The sequence below is a fragment of the Alnus glutinosa genome, chromosome 11, assembly GCF_958979055.1.
Source record: "Alnus glutinosa chromosome 11, dhAlnGlut1.1, whole genome shotgun sequence".
Lineage (NCBI taxonomy): Eukaryota > Viridiplantae > Streptophyta > Magnoliopsida > Fagales > Betulaceae > Alnus > Alnus glutinosa.
The window spans coordinates 17,756,230-17,771,483 of NC_084896.1; the positions used below are offsets into that span (position 1 = coordinate 17,756,230).

General features: G+C 36.0%; 1 protein-coding gene across 1 annotated transcript; it reads right to left on the reverse strand.

The window, feature by feature from the left end:
• Positions 1-744: 744 nt before the first annotated feature.
• Positions 745-6,452, reverse strand: LOC133882475 (uncharacterized). Its single transcript, XM_062321663.1, has 6 exons — positions 6,153-6,452; positions 4,493-4,705; positions 4,168-4,263; positions 3,175-3,320; positions 2,035-2,254; positions 745-1,440 (listed from the first exon to the last, which is right to left on the reverse strand). The coding sequence occupies exons 1-6, from the start codon at positions 6,285-6,287 to the stop codon at positions 1,255-1,257; spliced, it is 996 nt and encodes a 331-aa protein (XP_062177647.1). The 5' UTR covers positions 6,288-6,452; the 3' UTR covers positions 745-1,254.
• Between the last annotated feature and the right edge of the window lie 8,802 nt (positions 6,453-15,254).

A 15,254-nucleotide genomic window follows, 5' to 3' on the forward strand; every position in this document is an offset into this window, starting at 1 on the left:
CGACTTGAGAGCTAACGGATCTTCACAATTTCTCCATAAATATACTCTATAAGCTATAAAGAATTCAATACCGAATTCTGTAAAGAATACATGCCTAGAGGCCTCTATTTATAGGCTATAGAAGACTTAAATCGACATTAATTCGGTTTTCTTTAGGCAGCGTCTAGACGCAAGTTGAAGTCGTCTGGACGGACAACTATGCAACCGGCTTTCTATAACGCACTCCATGCGATTCCATATCAGGGCCGCGTCCAGACGGCGTTGCCCTAGCGTCCGGACGGTTGCACTTCTACTGCACGTAATTACAATAATAAGGACCGCGTCCAGACAGTGTTGCCCTGACGTCCAAACGGTTGCAATTCTTCTCCACGTCTTGCCTTATCAAGGACCTCATCCAGACAGTGTTGTCCTGTCATCCGAATGGACACAATTGCCTTCCCATATACGTGTTTGTGAAGGAAATCTGATTACTTGTCGAACTATGATGAGCATCCGAACGTGTTGCCATGACGTCTGAACGGATGCAACCTTGAACTGTTCGAATCTTCTAGACACTGATAAGCATCCGGATACATGTCTAGGCCGTCTGGGCGGAATCTTGGAATCCGACTTCTCTAAGTTGGAATTTGCATAGAATCTTCTTTGAGCATCTTGAACCACTTTTCTAAAATAAACGGCATCCATGATTATGTAGCAACTTTACATAATAGTAATTTTGTCAAACAGAATATAGCCAACACAAACTAACAAACTCCCAATTTGGCCATTTTGGGACAAAAATCACTTGACCTGTTTAAAAATACATTCTCAGTCCAAAACAAAAATACTCCACATTTTGTCTCAAAATGACAAAAGGTAAAAAAAAAGTGTACAGAAAAATCAGGTAAGAATTACTCCGCCTTAATGTCTCGGCAAGACAAAGGTAAACAGAGTAAATAAAACCCAGAATTATAAAAGTTTACAAATATCCAAAACATGAAAACAATAAAACTGTCTCAAAATAAATCAACAAAACACCAAAAAGAATAAAAATCAATCCTCGTCATCAAGGGACGGATGATGGTGCTTGAGACACTCCTGGATGTCAAGCTGGCACTGCTCCACTCGGAGGTTGATAGAGCGGACCTCCCGCTGAATAGAACTCAAACTCCCCTTAATAGAATCCAAAGCAGCCAGAATCTGAACAAATCCTGCATCATACTGTGGAGGCGGAAGAGCAGTCTGAAAAGAGGATGCTTCAATAGGTATCTCAAACTAAACGCTACATCCGTTGTGGATTAGATGTTGAGCCCCTTCAACCAGTATTCGGACCACTTCACTGGCAGCTACAATTTCCCCGATAAGGCCTACACCTTCGCCAGCATACAGCGCCATGCTTTCAATGTCACCAGTGGTCGTCACATTTGGAACAGTACCCGCAAATTGCCTAATTTCTTTTTCCTATTGAAAAAAAAAAGAAAAAAAAAAAAAAAAAAAAAAAAAAAAAAAAAAAGGTACACAAATATATCAGCTTCTGATACTATCTCAAATGTTCCATATAATTTAAGTACAATTTTAATCATGTGTGTATAAGTTTTTGAACACCCTATTCTTGCAAGACGGTTTTACCTAAAATTTATATAATTTAGTATCAGAACCAGCCACCACATCGAGCATGGCATCGAACATATCACATAGCTCGTCGAGTATTAGATCGAAAGAGTTACGACTTTGTGGCTGAGTCACAGAGGGGGCAATCTATAGATTAGATTAAAATATATTGGTACTATGCATACATGAGCATAGTATTAAGCCATAGAATATTAATTGGTTAATGGAGCAGCCAAAAGAAAAAATGGCTATTTTCGGACCAGAGTCAACAAAGTGGGCCGCCGTAAATGTCTGCTACAAAACGTGATGAAATGTTACGATTCTAAGTGTCCACATATATATATATATATATATATATATATAAAAGGTTTTTGATACCCTTTCCTTCTAAGCCGATTTTAGTTAAAATTGTTGTAATGAAATATGGGAAAAGTAAATTCTCACCACGCCATGTATTGTTGAACGGCCTATAACAGGTTGGTTGGCTTCATTCTCATGAAGAGGAAGGGATTTCCACTGATTGAAGAAAGGCGTTTGCAGGACGCGGTGCGGAGCGCCGGGCCACCTTGCCCGACCAAATACATTGGTAAACTCAGTTTGGTCGAGTTCAATCAACTTCCTCTTGTATGTTGGGTGGGCATAGCTTTCCATAGTTGCAACAAACCTGCCACAAAATTCTGTCTATAATAATCCAACAAGTTTATAGATTAATCAACCAATTAAAATATTTGTAAACATTGTCAAGGAGCTATATATTATATATATAGTCTGACTCATCTAATAAGATTTTTCAATCCCAAGTGAAAAAGATTAATAAAATTCAATGATCATGATCTTGGTAACTTTGAAGTAAACTCAGAATTAAGAACAGTTCAAGTATTGATCACTACTATAGACACTAATTTTAAATCATGGCTATGAAATCTAATATCTATTTTATTTGGAATTGAGAAGATCGTATTCTTTTATATCCTCCTTTCCAGGCTTAAAAATAAACAAGTGAAAAATATTACTGCATATGCAACTCCTTAAAATTAAGGGTAAACTTCACTTAATTACGTACTCCCCTAAGGCATCACGGGTTTTGCAATCATAACCTTAAATCAAATTAAATGGAAGTATCTAATCATGTTTTTATCCCTTTTAATTTCACGCCTATCGTTAGGGTTTAGAATTAAATCAAACGGTAAACAAGTGAAATATTCCTTTTATGTCTATAAAATTTATAAAAATACAAATTTGCCATCAAACGGGCCGGGTATATATTTTGGGCATTTTGGCATCTTCCTTCAGAATTTAATATAAAATCTTAACGGATGGGTACAATTAAAATGAGCTGAGACTTTGAATACGGACATTGAAAAATTTAATAATTCGATGTTATGATTGTAAAACCCGTGATACTTTAGGGGGTAAGTGAAGATTACCCTAAAATCATTTTGATATCCACCGAAACTAATATGATAATTTCTTTGCTTCAGCAGCTAGAAAGTAAGAAACCTCTCTATATATTTCATGGCAACATAACTCTCTCAAAAGATTACCCAAATGAATTTGCTTCTTGTAAATTGAAATATTCCAAACCTTGTGCCTAGGCAGACACCTTGAGCACCAAGGGCCAGGGCCGCAACATAACCACGTGCATCCACAATACCCCCGGCAGCGATAACGGGAATATCTTTATCCCCAACAAGATCAACCACCCTAGGCAATAATGATATCAAACCCTCCTATAATTAAATAATTAAACAAGACAAGGGGTCAAATTATAATTAATAATCCAATTCAACAAGCATTACGTACAATTGAACAGCATAGAACCAAATTAGGGGAAAAAAAAAAAACAGAATTTCATCTATGAATTACATCTGTCATTAATATTGATGTGGCAAACTTCTATGAGTATGTTTGGAATTGCATTAGAAAATAGAGTTTTAAAGTCGAAAAATAGCTTTTTACCAAAAGTATGTTTTGGCCCTTTTTGTCCGTTTGGGTTTGCGATTTGAAAATAACGATTTTAAAATGTGTGATTTGAAAACGTGATTTTTAAAAACGCAGTTAAGCGTTTGGCAAAAGCGCAGTTTGGCCTTTAAAATTGCAATTTATGTAGCCTTTAAAATTGTACGTTTTCAAAAAAATACCATATTGCCTGCGATTTGAAAAATAAATTTTTTGCCTTTTCAAATCACAATTTTTTAAAAACGTCATTCCAAATGATTCATTTCCTACGATTTGGTTTAAAATGCACTTTTTGTCTACGAAATTTCAATGCCAAACGCACTGTTAGAGTAAAAAAGTCAAAGAAATATTTTTGAGTTTTTTACTAAACAGATCAGCTTTTTGTTTGACACAATATTTTAGGTAGTAAAAGTTCCTTTTAAGCTCCCTAATGCAATCCCAAACAAACTCCAACTTTTTATTTTCAAACCAATGGTTTGGATTTAAGGAATTGTAAATATATAATATAATACCCTATAAATTGTAGAAGATTTTCATCCCAAACAATAATCATAATAAATGCATAATTGCACAAGAATGTGACAATATTTCCAAAAGCAACAAGCTAGCATGATATACCTGACCAATAACATGCCCTCCTGCTTCACGGCCTTGGACAATAATTGCATCTACACCCGCATCAACGGCCCTTTTTGCTTCTTCGAAACTCCCAACCTCCAATATATAGAAATACATGTCACACATGAGGGTTTAAATGAAAGAATCGATAACTATTCCACAACGTTGACGTGACATTTACAATCAACACCTTTTGAAATTTCTTCTTCTTCTTCTTTTTTAATAACTACTGATCTAAAAATCAGTTGTGACTGTCACATCATGAGTATTACTCGTTTGTTTTACTATTTTTTTCCCGAAACAAAAATATGTGGAAAACGCTTACTTGGAGTACAACCTTGACCCCGGCACGACGAGCCTCAAGTAGAAGCTCCTGTGAACATTCACCCCATGAGATTTGCAAGACAGCTACCTTCTCATCCAGAATAGCCTTTATATTTTCCGCATGTGGAAATGCCAGAACAACACCAACACCAAATGGTTTGTCTGTTAAGGTTCGTGTTTTCCTTATCAACTCCCTTAAGTGGTCTGGTGACTCCTGGTAAAGAAAAATTCATTTGAAAAGATAAACAATCTACACTCAAAATTTCAAGTTAGAAGATCGAGTAGGATTTTTATAATCTAATGGTAATAAAAGGGAAAGTTTTAGTGGTTTCTTAGTCCCATCGCAGGCAAACTATGACAAAGATGGAAGGCATTTTTTTCATGAAGTTTGCCTGGCATATTTAATAAATTCCCTCATTTACAAAAACAAGTTTGTGAGAATACTTGAGAAGTAGAGTCTCTGATGAACACTATGATGTTTAGTAGTCCTCATCCAAGGTTCACTAACCTTTAACGAGACGGATTTGGTTTAGGTGCCGTTAAAAAAAAAATTAAAATATAGGTGTTGTTATTTTTTTTAATGGTTCAAATTTAATTTCAAACTCTCTCTTTTGATTTGAATCATTGAAAAAAAGTACTTTTTTTTTTTAAACTTCACTTAACCTCCCTAATTGTCGCCGCTTTTACAATTACCCTCCTAAACTTTAAAACTCTCAATTTAGTGTATATATCTTTTAATTCTTTTCAATTTCACTCTTCCAATTTCACCCTTTCAATTCTTTTCCGTTAAATTCTATCAAAATTTTTAAAATACCCATATTTTTTTAAAAAAAAAAAAATTATAACAAATTCAAGGACTTAAGCATGGGTATTTTTGCGGAATTTGCTAAATCCTTACCGATGCCTAAATCTTCACAATTTTTTTTCTTTTTTTCCTAGAAAAAATGAAGAGTATTTTGAAAAGTTTGACATCCCTTCATTAGGATTTAATGAAAAAATCTTAACGGAATGGTGAAATTGAAAAAATAAATTTGAAAGATAAATACACTAAATTGGGAGTTTTTAAAATTTAAAGAGATAATTGCAAATTTGATAGAAATTTATATGGGGTTAACTGAAGTTTCCCCTTTCTTTCTTTTTTTTTTTTAAGCCAAATCCTATTAAAAGGTGTTATCTTTTCCTTTGGGGGTTGGTCCCTACTGATCCCTACCCCAACCGTAATAATACATCAGTAGATGGTGATATAAGGATCAGAACAATGTGGATTAGAAGTCTATCTCCTCCCACATCTTCCTCCCGTCTTCCTCTTCTTCAACAGTTCAATACACCCACAAACTCAACAAGTTCATCAAGCCGAACTTTTTCTAAATTGTGCTCTCAGTCATGTGAATGCCCACAAATTTGAGAGAGTTAATTATTAGGAAAATTCATACAAAACATTTGTCTGGATACTAAGTTTCTACAGAGTCTTAATTTTGACAATTTTTGGAAACAATTTGCAGCTAAGCTCTCTATAAATAGTAGAATGTAGACAATTGAATCTAAATCTTCTGTGCAACTAATCAGACTTGCCTGATTGACACCATTACAAGATGAAGGAAAGAGAAACAAATGATGTGAAAATGATTGGGTAATAAACTGATAAGGAAAAAGATAAATACCCAATCAGGGGCTCGGAGAAGACCAAGTCCACCGGCATTAGCAACTGCGGCAACAAGCTCCGGCCCGGAAATATCGGGACCCAGTGGTGCTTGCACTATGCCATACTCAAATCCCAAGATCCCTCTCCATCCCATCTCTCCGGCGAAGGCAAGCTGGCCGGCTGGACTTTGCTTTTTGTATTGTAAAGGGTTTAGCTCTCTATTTACTGCCACTGTGGCTTTGGCCAAAGCTGATGAGCATTTAAATACTCGCCAGTGGCAGCCGGCACCGAGTTGAAAAACGCGGGGGCGGTGGCAATTCGGCTCGGTTTGATTGGTTGTTAAAAAAACAAATTTAAAAATCTTAGCGATTGAAATTTTTTTTTTTTTTCTCAGCAATTTAGTATATATTAATAAAACAAAAGTACATTTTGGTGACTTCCGCCCACTTCCATACTCAACGATGGTGACAGGAGGGCTCCATTCGAAGTAAGCCGAGTTTGGAGTTATTCATAGAATAGGGACTCGATCTCATTCGAGCTCAAGCCGAATTTTGAATGATCAATCAAATTTGGCTTCTTAAGAGCCTAGTCAAGTTTAAGTTTGACTCAAATTCGACTAACTTAAAAAATCGAGCCTCCAATCGAGCTCGAGCTGCTCAAACTCGGATGGAGTTTAATAATATTTTTTACTAAAAAAATTATATTAAAATTTAATACAATTTTAACTTTAATCTATATTTTACATTCTAAATAGAATGTTTGTAGTATTACATATATTATGTTTACTATGTTAATATTTATATACTACAATTATAGAACACCTTATATTTATAAAACTTATATATATATATACACACACAAGCGAGCTAACGACTAGAGCTGAACAAGTCGAGTCAAATTTATACAAGACGAGCTCGCGAGCTTTGTTCGAACTGAGCCGAATTTATACTAGTATGTATCATTTAATATAAGAACCGATTATTGTGTTCACAAACAACTCATTTATTTTTTGAACCGAGTTCACAAGCAGCTGAACTCATCTAACACCCCTAAGTGCGATGAAGGTTGTTGGTAGGCACTAGGTTACATTTTGACAACATGTTAAAAAATGTAAGACAATATTATATATAGAGAGAGAGAGAGGGGTATTTACCATGGTTGCTTGTTTACCTTTTCTAACTTACCTCACTTATCATATTTTTCTTATAAATAGACTATATAACACAACTGTATAATCAATTTATTCCAAAAAGATGTAGTCTTATCATGCTCTTCCCAATAATAGACGTAGGTTTCTAAGGTTGAACAACCCCAAATTTTGTATTCTTTTTCTCTCTTCACTTCCACTAGATAGCTTCTTACATACTTATTTTATATTATTATTTTAATACAGTATCAGAGCTATTTTTTGTCGCTTTTAGCGACTCCTCACACAACCTTGCAAAAGTATCAAATCAAAGCATTGGTTGGTATTTTCTCAACTCACACAGCATCCAACCACCTCCTCTATACTCTTCTAGCTTGCTTGTGCTAGCCAATTAGAGTTCTTAGCAAATGTACTGCCACAAACCTCCTTTCGCTGCTGTCAGTCCTTAATTCCTTAGCCTTCACCAAATGTGACTTTGGTCCTTTGGAAAACCAATCTCAAAAACAGGCTCATAGTCATAGCCACACCAACATGCATGTATGTGATTTCATCCACGCGATTTGGATACATTCACGTGCCACACAACCTCCTCATGCACCGTAACTAGAATTTATCATGTGCCAAATTGAGCCATAACTAAAATTCAATTTAGCTGTATTTTCATCATTTTCTTTTTATGAGGTTTTTTATCTCCCTGTATTGAAAAAGACAGGTTGATTCAAATTCTCAAACGTTTTAAATTCCTTACAACAACAACAACCAAAAAAAAAAAAAGAAGAAGAAGAGAAGTCCCTTTTAAATTCGTAACCAAATCAAACTAATCTAAGTTTGTCAATCGGGTTGGAGTGTTAATTAGAACACTTGAAAACCGAGTTGCGACGTCAATCATGATGTTGCCTATATAAAAAGTGTTGTATTTTATAAATATCCTTAGTGCCTCGTCGCGAAAGCGATTGCGTCTTTTGATTTCTTTCACCATTTTTATATTTAAGGAAAAACAAAAACAAGTCACTATATAAATTATTTGTTCTCTTGCCTCTATTATTTTAACCAAAGAAAAATGATATAAATATATTTTATTTTCAAATTCATCATTGAATTTATGAGACATACACCAAGTCCCACAAATTCAATAATAAATTTAAAAATTAATTATATGGAAATGTGTAAAAAATATATAAGAGATGTATATGTATCATTAGGCAAAACTCATTTCGTTTACATATATCATTTTCTTCTTCTTTGAGTCTTACTTTTTCTGTTTGGCATGTTCACTAAATTACCCAATCGGTGCACATGGAATTTGTTGGACCAGATTTTGCGACCCTTTGGTGAACCCCTTGGAGGGGTATCCTTCTCTTGGGCAATTTTCTGAGTGTTTTGAAGAATCTTTTGGAGGGACATTTCTTCACTTTCAAGCTTCAAATTGTTATAGGGGCTCTTGGTGTAAGATTGGTTTTCTTGCAAAATAAAAATGCGGTCAGAGGGTCCTCAGCTGGAGACTAAAAATACTCTAATGCTTACGTTAGCATGTTTGTGTTTAGAGTGAAAAAGAGTGTATGATGTGTAGTTTTGGGGAACGCTCATTTTTCAAAATAAATTGTTGACACCCCCAAATCCCCATGAGTGAGAGAGAGAGAGAGAGAGAGAGAGATTCTGAGCTAGCAAAAGCAAAATTTAAGCCTGTACACAAGCTAGGCTTGACCTGGTCCTAGCCGAAGCCCCAAACCCATACATGCAACTGGGTGACGGTGAGACAAAAACGGGCCCAGCTGAAGCCATGGATATCCCTATAAGTGGGTACTTACATAATTACAATTTTTATTTTTTATTTTTTAAGAGAAAATTGAGTATCTCATATATCAGAAAGATGATACTTACTCAGAAAGTACATTGGATTGGATGGAAAGAGGGCATTCCTCCATCCAAAAATCATCTAACATGTTCACACACTAGCTTGTTTAGCTAACAAATGAGCTGCATTATTCGCAGTTCTACATATGTGTTTTATTTCCACAGGGTGAAGTTGGAGTAGCTTGACCTTGATATCATCTAGCAGTTGTCCATAGGGACTCCAGCAGGGAATATATATTAAGCATATTTTGAAATTTGAGCTTCAATATCTAACATCCTATTAGTGGTGGAGTTGAATTTTTACTTGAAGGGGCCGGATTAACAAAATAATACTAGTAAAAATAAATTTTAAGAAAAGCTTCAAATGAGATCTTTAGATATTTGCATTATCTTAGAGCTAAAGAGGAATATGTTAGATCACGTGGGCATTGTGTTGTTTGCATTTTCTTCCCAAATGACTTTTCTTTCCACATTTATAATATATATAAAATTTCACTTACCACCCTTAATTTTTTATCACTTTTTCAATCATACCCTTAAATTTTAAAAAGTATCAATTTAGTTTAGTGCATCAATCTTTTAATTTTTTTCAATTTCAACTCTTAGGGATGAGTTTCCATGAAATCCTATTAAAATTCTTAAAGAACCTGTATTTTTAAAAAAATTAAATAAAAAAAAAAAAAAAAAATTCAAAGATTCAGGAATGAAAATTTTTACAAATTTCGTTAAATTTTAATCTACGTCAAAATCCTTACAATTTTTTTAAAAAAATAAAATTAAATTAAATATTTTTACAAATTCCGTTAGTGACAACTTTAGCCATTTCAGCTGCCATTTGCTTAATCAATTGGGTGTCATCCATATTGCCTTGTGAAGTTCTGGCTTCCTCTTCCCTTCTGTGTGGCATGATTTTCTGCAACAGACAAGATTAAATTATTAATTACCAGCCCTGTTTTAGGTAAAACAAGTAGCCTTCTATAGCCCAGTTAGTTCGTGTATTTAGTAAAAGAAAACATAATCATAAAATAAGTTAAAGACAAAGCGAAATAAAGAAACTAAGAACAAGGATTTATGTATTTTATGCTCCATTTGTTTCGACGTAAAATGGTTTCATTGTAAAATATTTTCGACAAAATTAATTTCAGAAAAAATTATTTTCTCGAAAATATTTTTCGGTGTTTGGTTTGCAGAAAAAATTACGAAAAGTAAAAATGCAGCTGTCGCCAGAATCCGGCGACGACCGATTGCTGTTGCCGGATTCCGGTGAGCATGTTTGGCCGGATCCCGGCAAAATGGCCGGATTCCGGCAAGACTCCTCCGGATCAATCAGGCCGGATCCGGTCATATCCGGCCGGATCCCGGCCATTTTGGCCAGATCCGGTTAGATTAGGCCGGATCCGATCAGATCAGGCCGGATTCGGCTAGTCCGAATTCGGCTAGTCTCTAACCATGGCCGGATTCCAGCCAGATTTTGTCGGAATCTGGTCCGCCGACATCCGGCAACGGTGGCCGGATGTCGCCGGATTCCGGCGCCAACATTATTCCAATGCCTGGATGATGCCGAATTCCTGTGCCGCCTGGTTTCGGACGACCGACTATTGCCGGATTCGGGCAGTCAAATATCAAGCGTGCGTGCAAGGACGAAGAATATAATTTTGGAAAACGATTTACGATTTTTAAAATCGTAAATCGTTTTCCAAAAATTAAAGAAGCTTTTACGGTCAAACCGAAAATGGTTTTCGTTGACCATTATTTTCGCCCCTACCAAACATCGTAAAATACCGAAATCATTTTCCAGAAATCATTTTCCAGAAATCATTTTACACCGAAACAAACAGAGCATTAGTTTATAACCTATGTCTATAAGATAAAGCCTACAAAATTATATTTTGCTTTTATTTCTTTATAACATTACAATACAGAAGACTTCTATTTATAGGAGAATTGATACAAATAAGTATGGTAATGAAATCAATTTTATTATTAATATAAAAGGTAAGTAACGTATAATGTCATATTAATATATTTCTTTTTAATAAATGAAATATATTCTCTAAAATTTAAGAGGGGTAAAACAATCTAAAAAACAAAATTACCATTTTACCCCTCTTAAATGGACTAACCGACTATCTATGCTTTATGGCCTTAAGGATCCGTTTGGGTTTACGATTTCAAAAAGTGGGATTTTAAACTAGCGATTTTAAAATGTGCGATTTTAAAAAAAAAAAAAAGATTTTTAAAAACGCAATTAAGCGTTTGGCAAAATCGCAGGTTAGCCTTTTAAAATACCACGTTTTCAAAAAAGCACCCTATTGCCTGCGATTTGAATAAGCATTTTTCTGCGTTTTCAAATCGCAATTTTTTAAAAACGCAGTTTCCAAATAGTTCATTTTCTGCCATTTGGTTTAAAATCGCACTTTTTCTCTACGAAATCGCAATCCCAAACGCACCCTAAGATATTCGTGACATGTTTAACTTATGCTCCGTTTGTTTCGACGTAAAATGGTTTCCGTCGTAAAATATTTTCGACGAAATCAATTTCAAAAGAAATTATTTTCTCGAAAATATTTTTCGGCGTTTGGTTCGCACGAAAAAATTACGAAAAATGAAAATGCAACTGTCGCCGGAATCCGGCGACGACCGGTCGCCGTCGCGGGAATCCGGCGAACATGTTTGGCCGGATCCGGCCAAAATTGCAGGATTCCGGCAGGACACCTCCTGGCCCGGTCAGATCCGGCCTGATCCGGTCATTTTGGCCGGATCCGACGGGGTCAGTGGCCGGATCCGGTCAGATCCGGCCGGATCCCGGCCATTTTCGGTCAGATCCGGCCGGATCAGTGGCCGGATCCGGTCAGATCAGGCCGGGTTCCGGCAGGTTTCTGTCCATGGCCGGATTCCGGCGGCCGGTGGTGTTCCAGCAACCGAATTCCGGCGGCTGGCGGTATTCCGGCGGCCGGATTCCGGCAGCCGGCAGGATTCCGGTGGTCGGATTCCGACACCGGCATTATTCCAGTGACTTGATGATGCCGGATTCCGGTACTGCCTATTTTCGAACGACCGATTATTGTAAGATTTGGACAGTCAGATATCAAACGTGCGTGTGAGGACGAAGAATATAATTTTGGAAAACGATTTACGGTTTTAAAAACCGTAAATCGTTTTCCAAAAATTAAAGAAGGTTTTACGGTCAAACCGAAAATGATTTTCGTTGACCATTATTTTCGCCCCTACCAAACACCGTAAAATACCGAAATCATTTTCCGGAAATCATTTTACGCCGAAACAAACGGAGCATTAAATCAAAGTTCCCAATAGTGCAATAAGGCGGTAAATTTTTTTTTTTTTTTTTTTTTTTTTGGGATGAATACGGTAAGTTCTTTTGTCCAATATGTATTAAAGACAATGTCAAAAGCATAAATTGGAATAATTCATTATACCATAGTGCTCTTAAAGGTAACCTAAAAAAATATATCTATAAAAAAAAAAAAAAAATTAAAAAAAAAAAAGTGCTTAAAGGTAGTTTATAGTAAATGGGAACATGCCCAACAAAAGGGGTAAGTTCACAACCAACTCTTTTCTTTTTTTTCTTTTTTTTTGAACAAGCTCCAGAATCCTTCATTGCAGAAAGAAACCCCAAAGGGGAATACAACAAGGCCAAAGCCACAGAGCAAATACAAGAGTACAGAAGCTGAAATCACTGCCCGAAGGCAACAACAAGCCCGTAGGCCAATGCAGTGAATGAAGCTGAAGAAACTCTATCCACAAAGTCCGGAAAATCCTGACTTGAAACAGCTACCAAAAAGGTAGACTGTGAACAAAGAAAAGAATGTACAAATACAAACAGAAGAAACCAAAAAATAGCACCATGAGAACCGCCACCGGAGCTCAGGTCGTGAAAAGCAAGCACCTACTCCGGGAGCCCTTCCAGCATCGAGCGACCTCCAAAAGCCCAAATCGACACAAAACGAAGCCGGATATGCAAACCGTGACCCACACGCGCTAATCCAGGGAGGCCACTCCCCTGCGCGTGCTGGCCACATGCCGCTCAGGAAAGAATCACACAGCTCCATCGAGTGACTACCGAAACCAAAAGAGGCCGACGACCACTATAGAAAAGCTCCTGTCAACGAACACCCAGCCAAGGCTTATAGATCTAGCATTAAAGCACAACTCCACCAGAGACCACCGACATCCGCCATTCCCACAGGCCAGAGCCTGGATCCTTTTGTTTGCACCAACAACAACAAAACCAAACAACAAAACAACAAAGAAAAGACACCAACCTCACCGGATCTAACTCCGAGATGGGCCACAGCTCCACAACCCTAAGGTTGGGAAAACAAAATACCCACCACTGGAGACCAGTGGGAGGACAAAAAAACCCATCCTAGCCCTCACGAGCTAGGGGGAAGACCAACACCAGAAGGGGGAGACGAGAAGCCTCCCCCCCCAGAGAACAAACTCGAAGATTTCCTCCCTGTCTCAAGAACCTTTCACACAGAGAGAGAGAGAGAGAGGAGGAGGAAGTAGTTCACAACCAACTTAATAAGTAAACTAAAATAAAATGCGTAATCCATAAAAACATATATACCTTTAAAACAGTAACTTCAATTTCGATAAAATAAGAGTAGCTTTGCAAGGAAAATACTATTTATGCAAGAAATGTCTTTACTTTGCAAAGAACAACATTGCATGACATAACTGAAAAATTAAACTTTAACTTTGCATAAACAATATTGCATGAAATAACTATAAGAAAACCAAACTTTAATTTGCATATGAATGTCAACATAGTTGTAAGATTCAACTTTCCATAAAACTCACATTTCACTTTAAACTTTAGCATTTCGGTTTGCCTATAACCTTCCCACTTAGCCTTTATCTATAACTTTGTCATTGTAACTATTCTGTTTAACCCCCAGATTTTAGATTGTGCATCCGGTACTACCCCTTTTGGCATCGGACCGATTCCATACATCCCTTCTCTCTAGAACCCCAGGGCCGACTGAATGGTTAGGCAAATTAGGCAATCGCCAAAGGTCCCCAATTAAATAAGACTCCGAATAGTGATAGTATAATTAAATTTCCTTCAAAAAAAAAAAATTAAAGCCTCAATTATGAAAACAAATTAGTCAATGCTATTTAGTTAAGACCCAAATTATTGTAAAAAATAATATTATGACAAAAAAGTTAGTCAGTGCTCTTTAATTACTGTCTCAATTACTGTAAAAAATAAATACAAAGAATTGAATTTCAAGATATTAAGGAGGAAAAGAAATAAAACTGAAATGTTACATTAATTGTATCTCTAAAACAGTTACTAAACTCATAATTTTACATAAACTTAAAACTAAGACTAAGTTGTCCATTAAAATAATTTTTCGAATGAAGTTAATTAAATTCTACATAAAAAGAATTAAATATAGCTTAACACAAAATATGAAATCTGTTGAAATTAAATATCTCCTAACAAAGATGAATTTTGCAAGTCGAACAAATTAAATATTCACGTATAAAAAAAATTTCACTTAAATTTGTTGCCTTAGACCTCAAAATCTATTGAGCCGGCCATATAATTAGACAGTATACCGGATATAACTGTAAAGTTTGTGCTTGAGGTGTAGCTCGCACTTCTAAGAATACTTTACTTTACCTTTCAAGAAAATCACTACACAACTTTTTCCTTTATCTAAACATACACATAAAAACTTTATTTGTAAAACCTACAGAAAATAAATCCTTGTTTCTTGAAAAATAACTTTTACTCTTTAGTACATATTGTACTAATCATAAAATTTACTTTATCATATACTTTAATCTCTATAAAAAAAAAATAAGCTTGTAACATTTATTATAAAACTTTGTAAAAATAGCGTAGTAGGAGAATGAGTCTTCTTAAAATCAACTGAATTTTTGCAATGAATAAGCTTAGGGATGTAATCGAGCCGAGCCGAGTCGAGTTTGAAGATTTCTAGACTGAATTGTTTATGAATCAAGCCTAAATAGTCGAGCTCGAATTCAAGCCGAGCTATGAATTGCATGTTCAAGCTCGGCTCATTTAAAACTCGAGCGAGCTCGAGCTCAAGCTCGAGTTCGTTGAAAATGACATTCGAGCCGAGC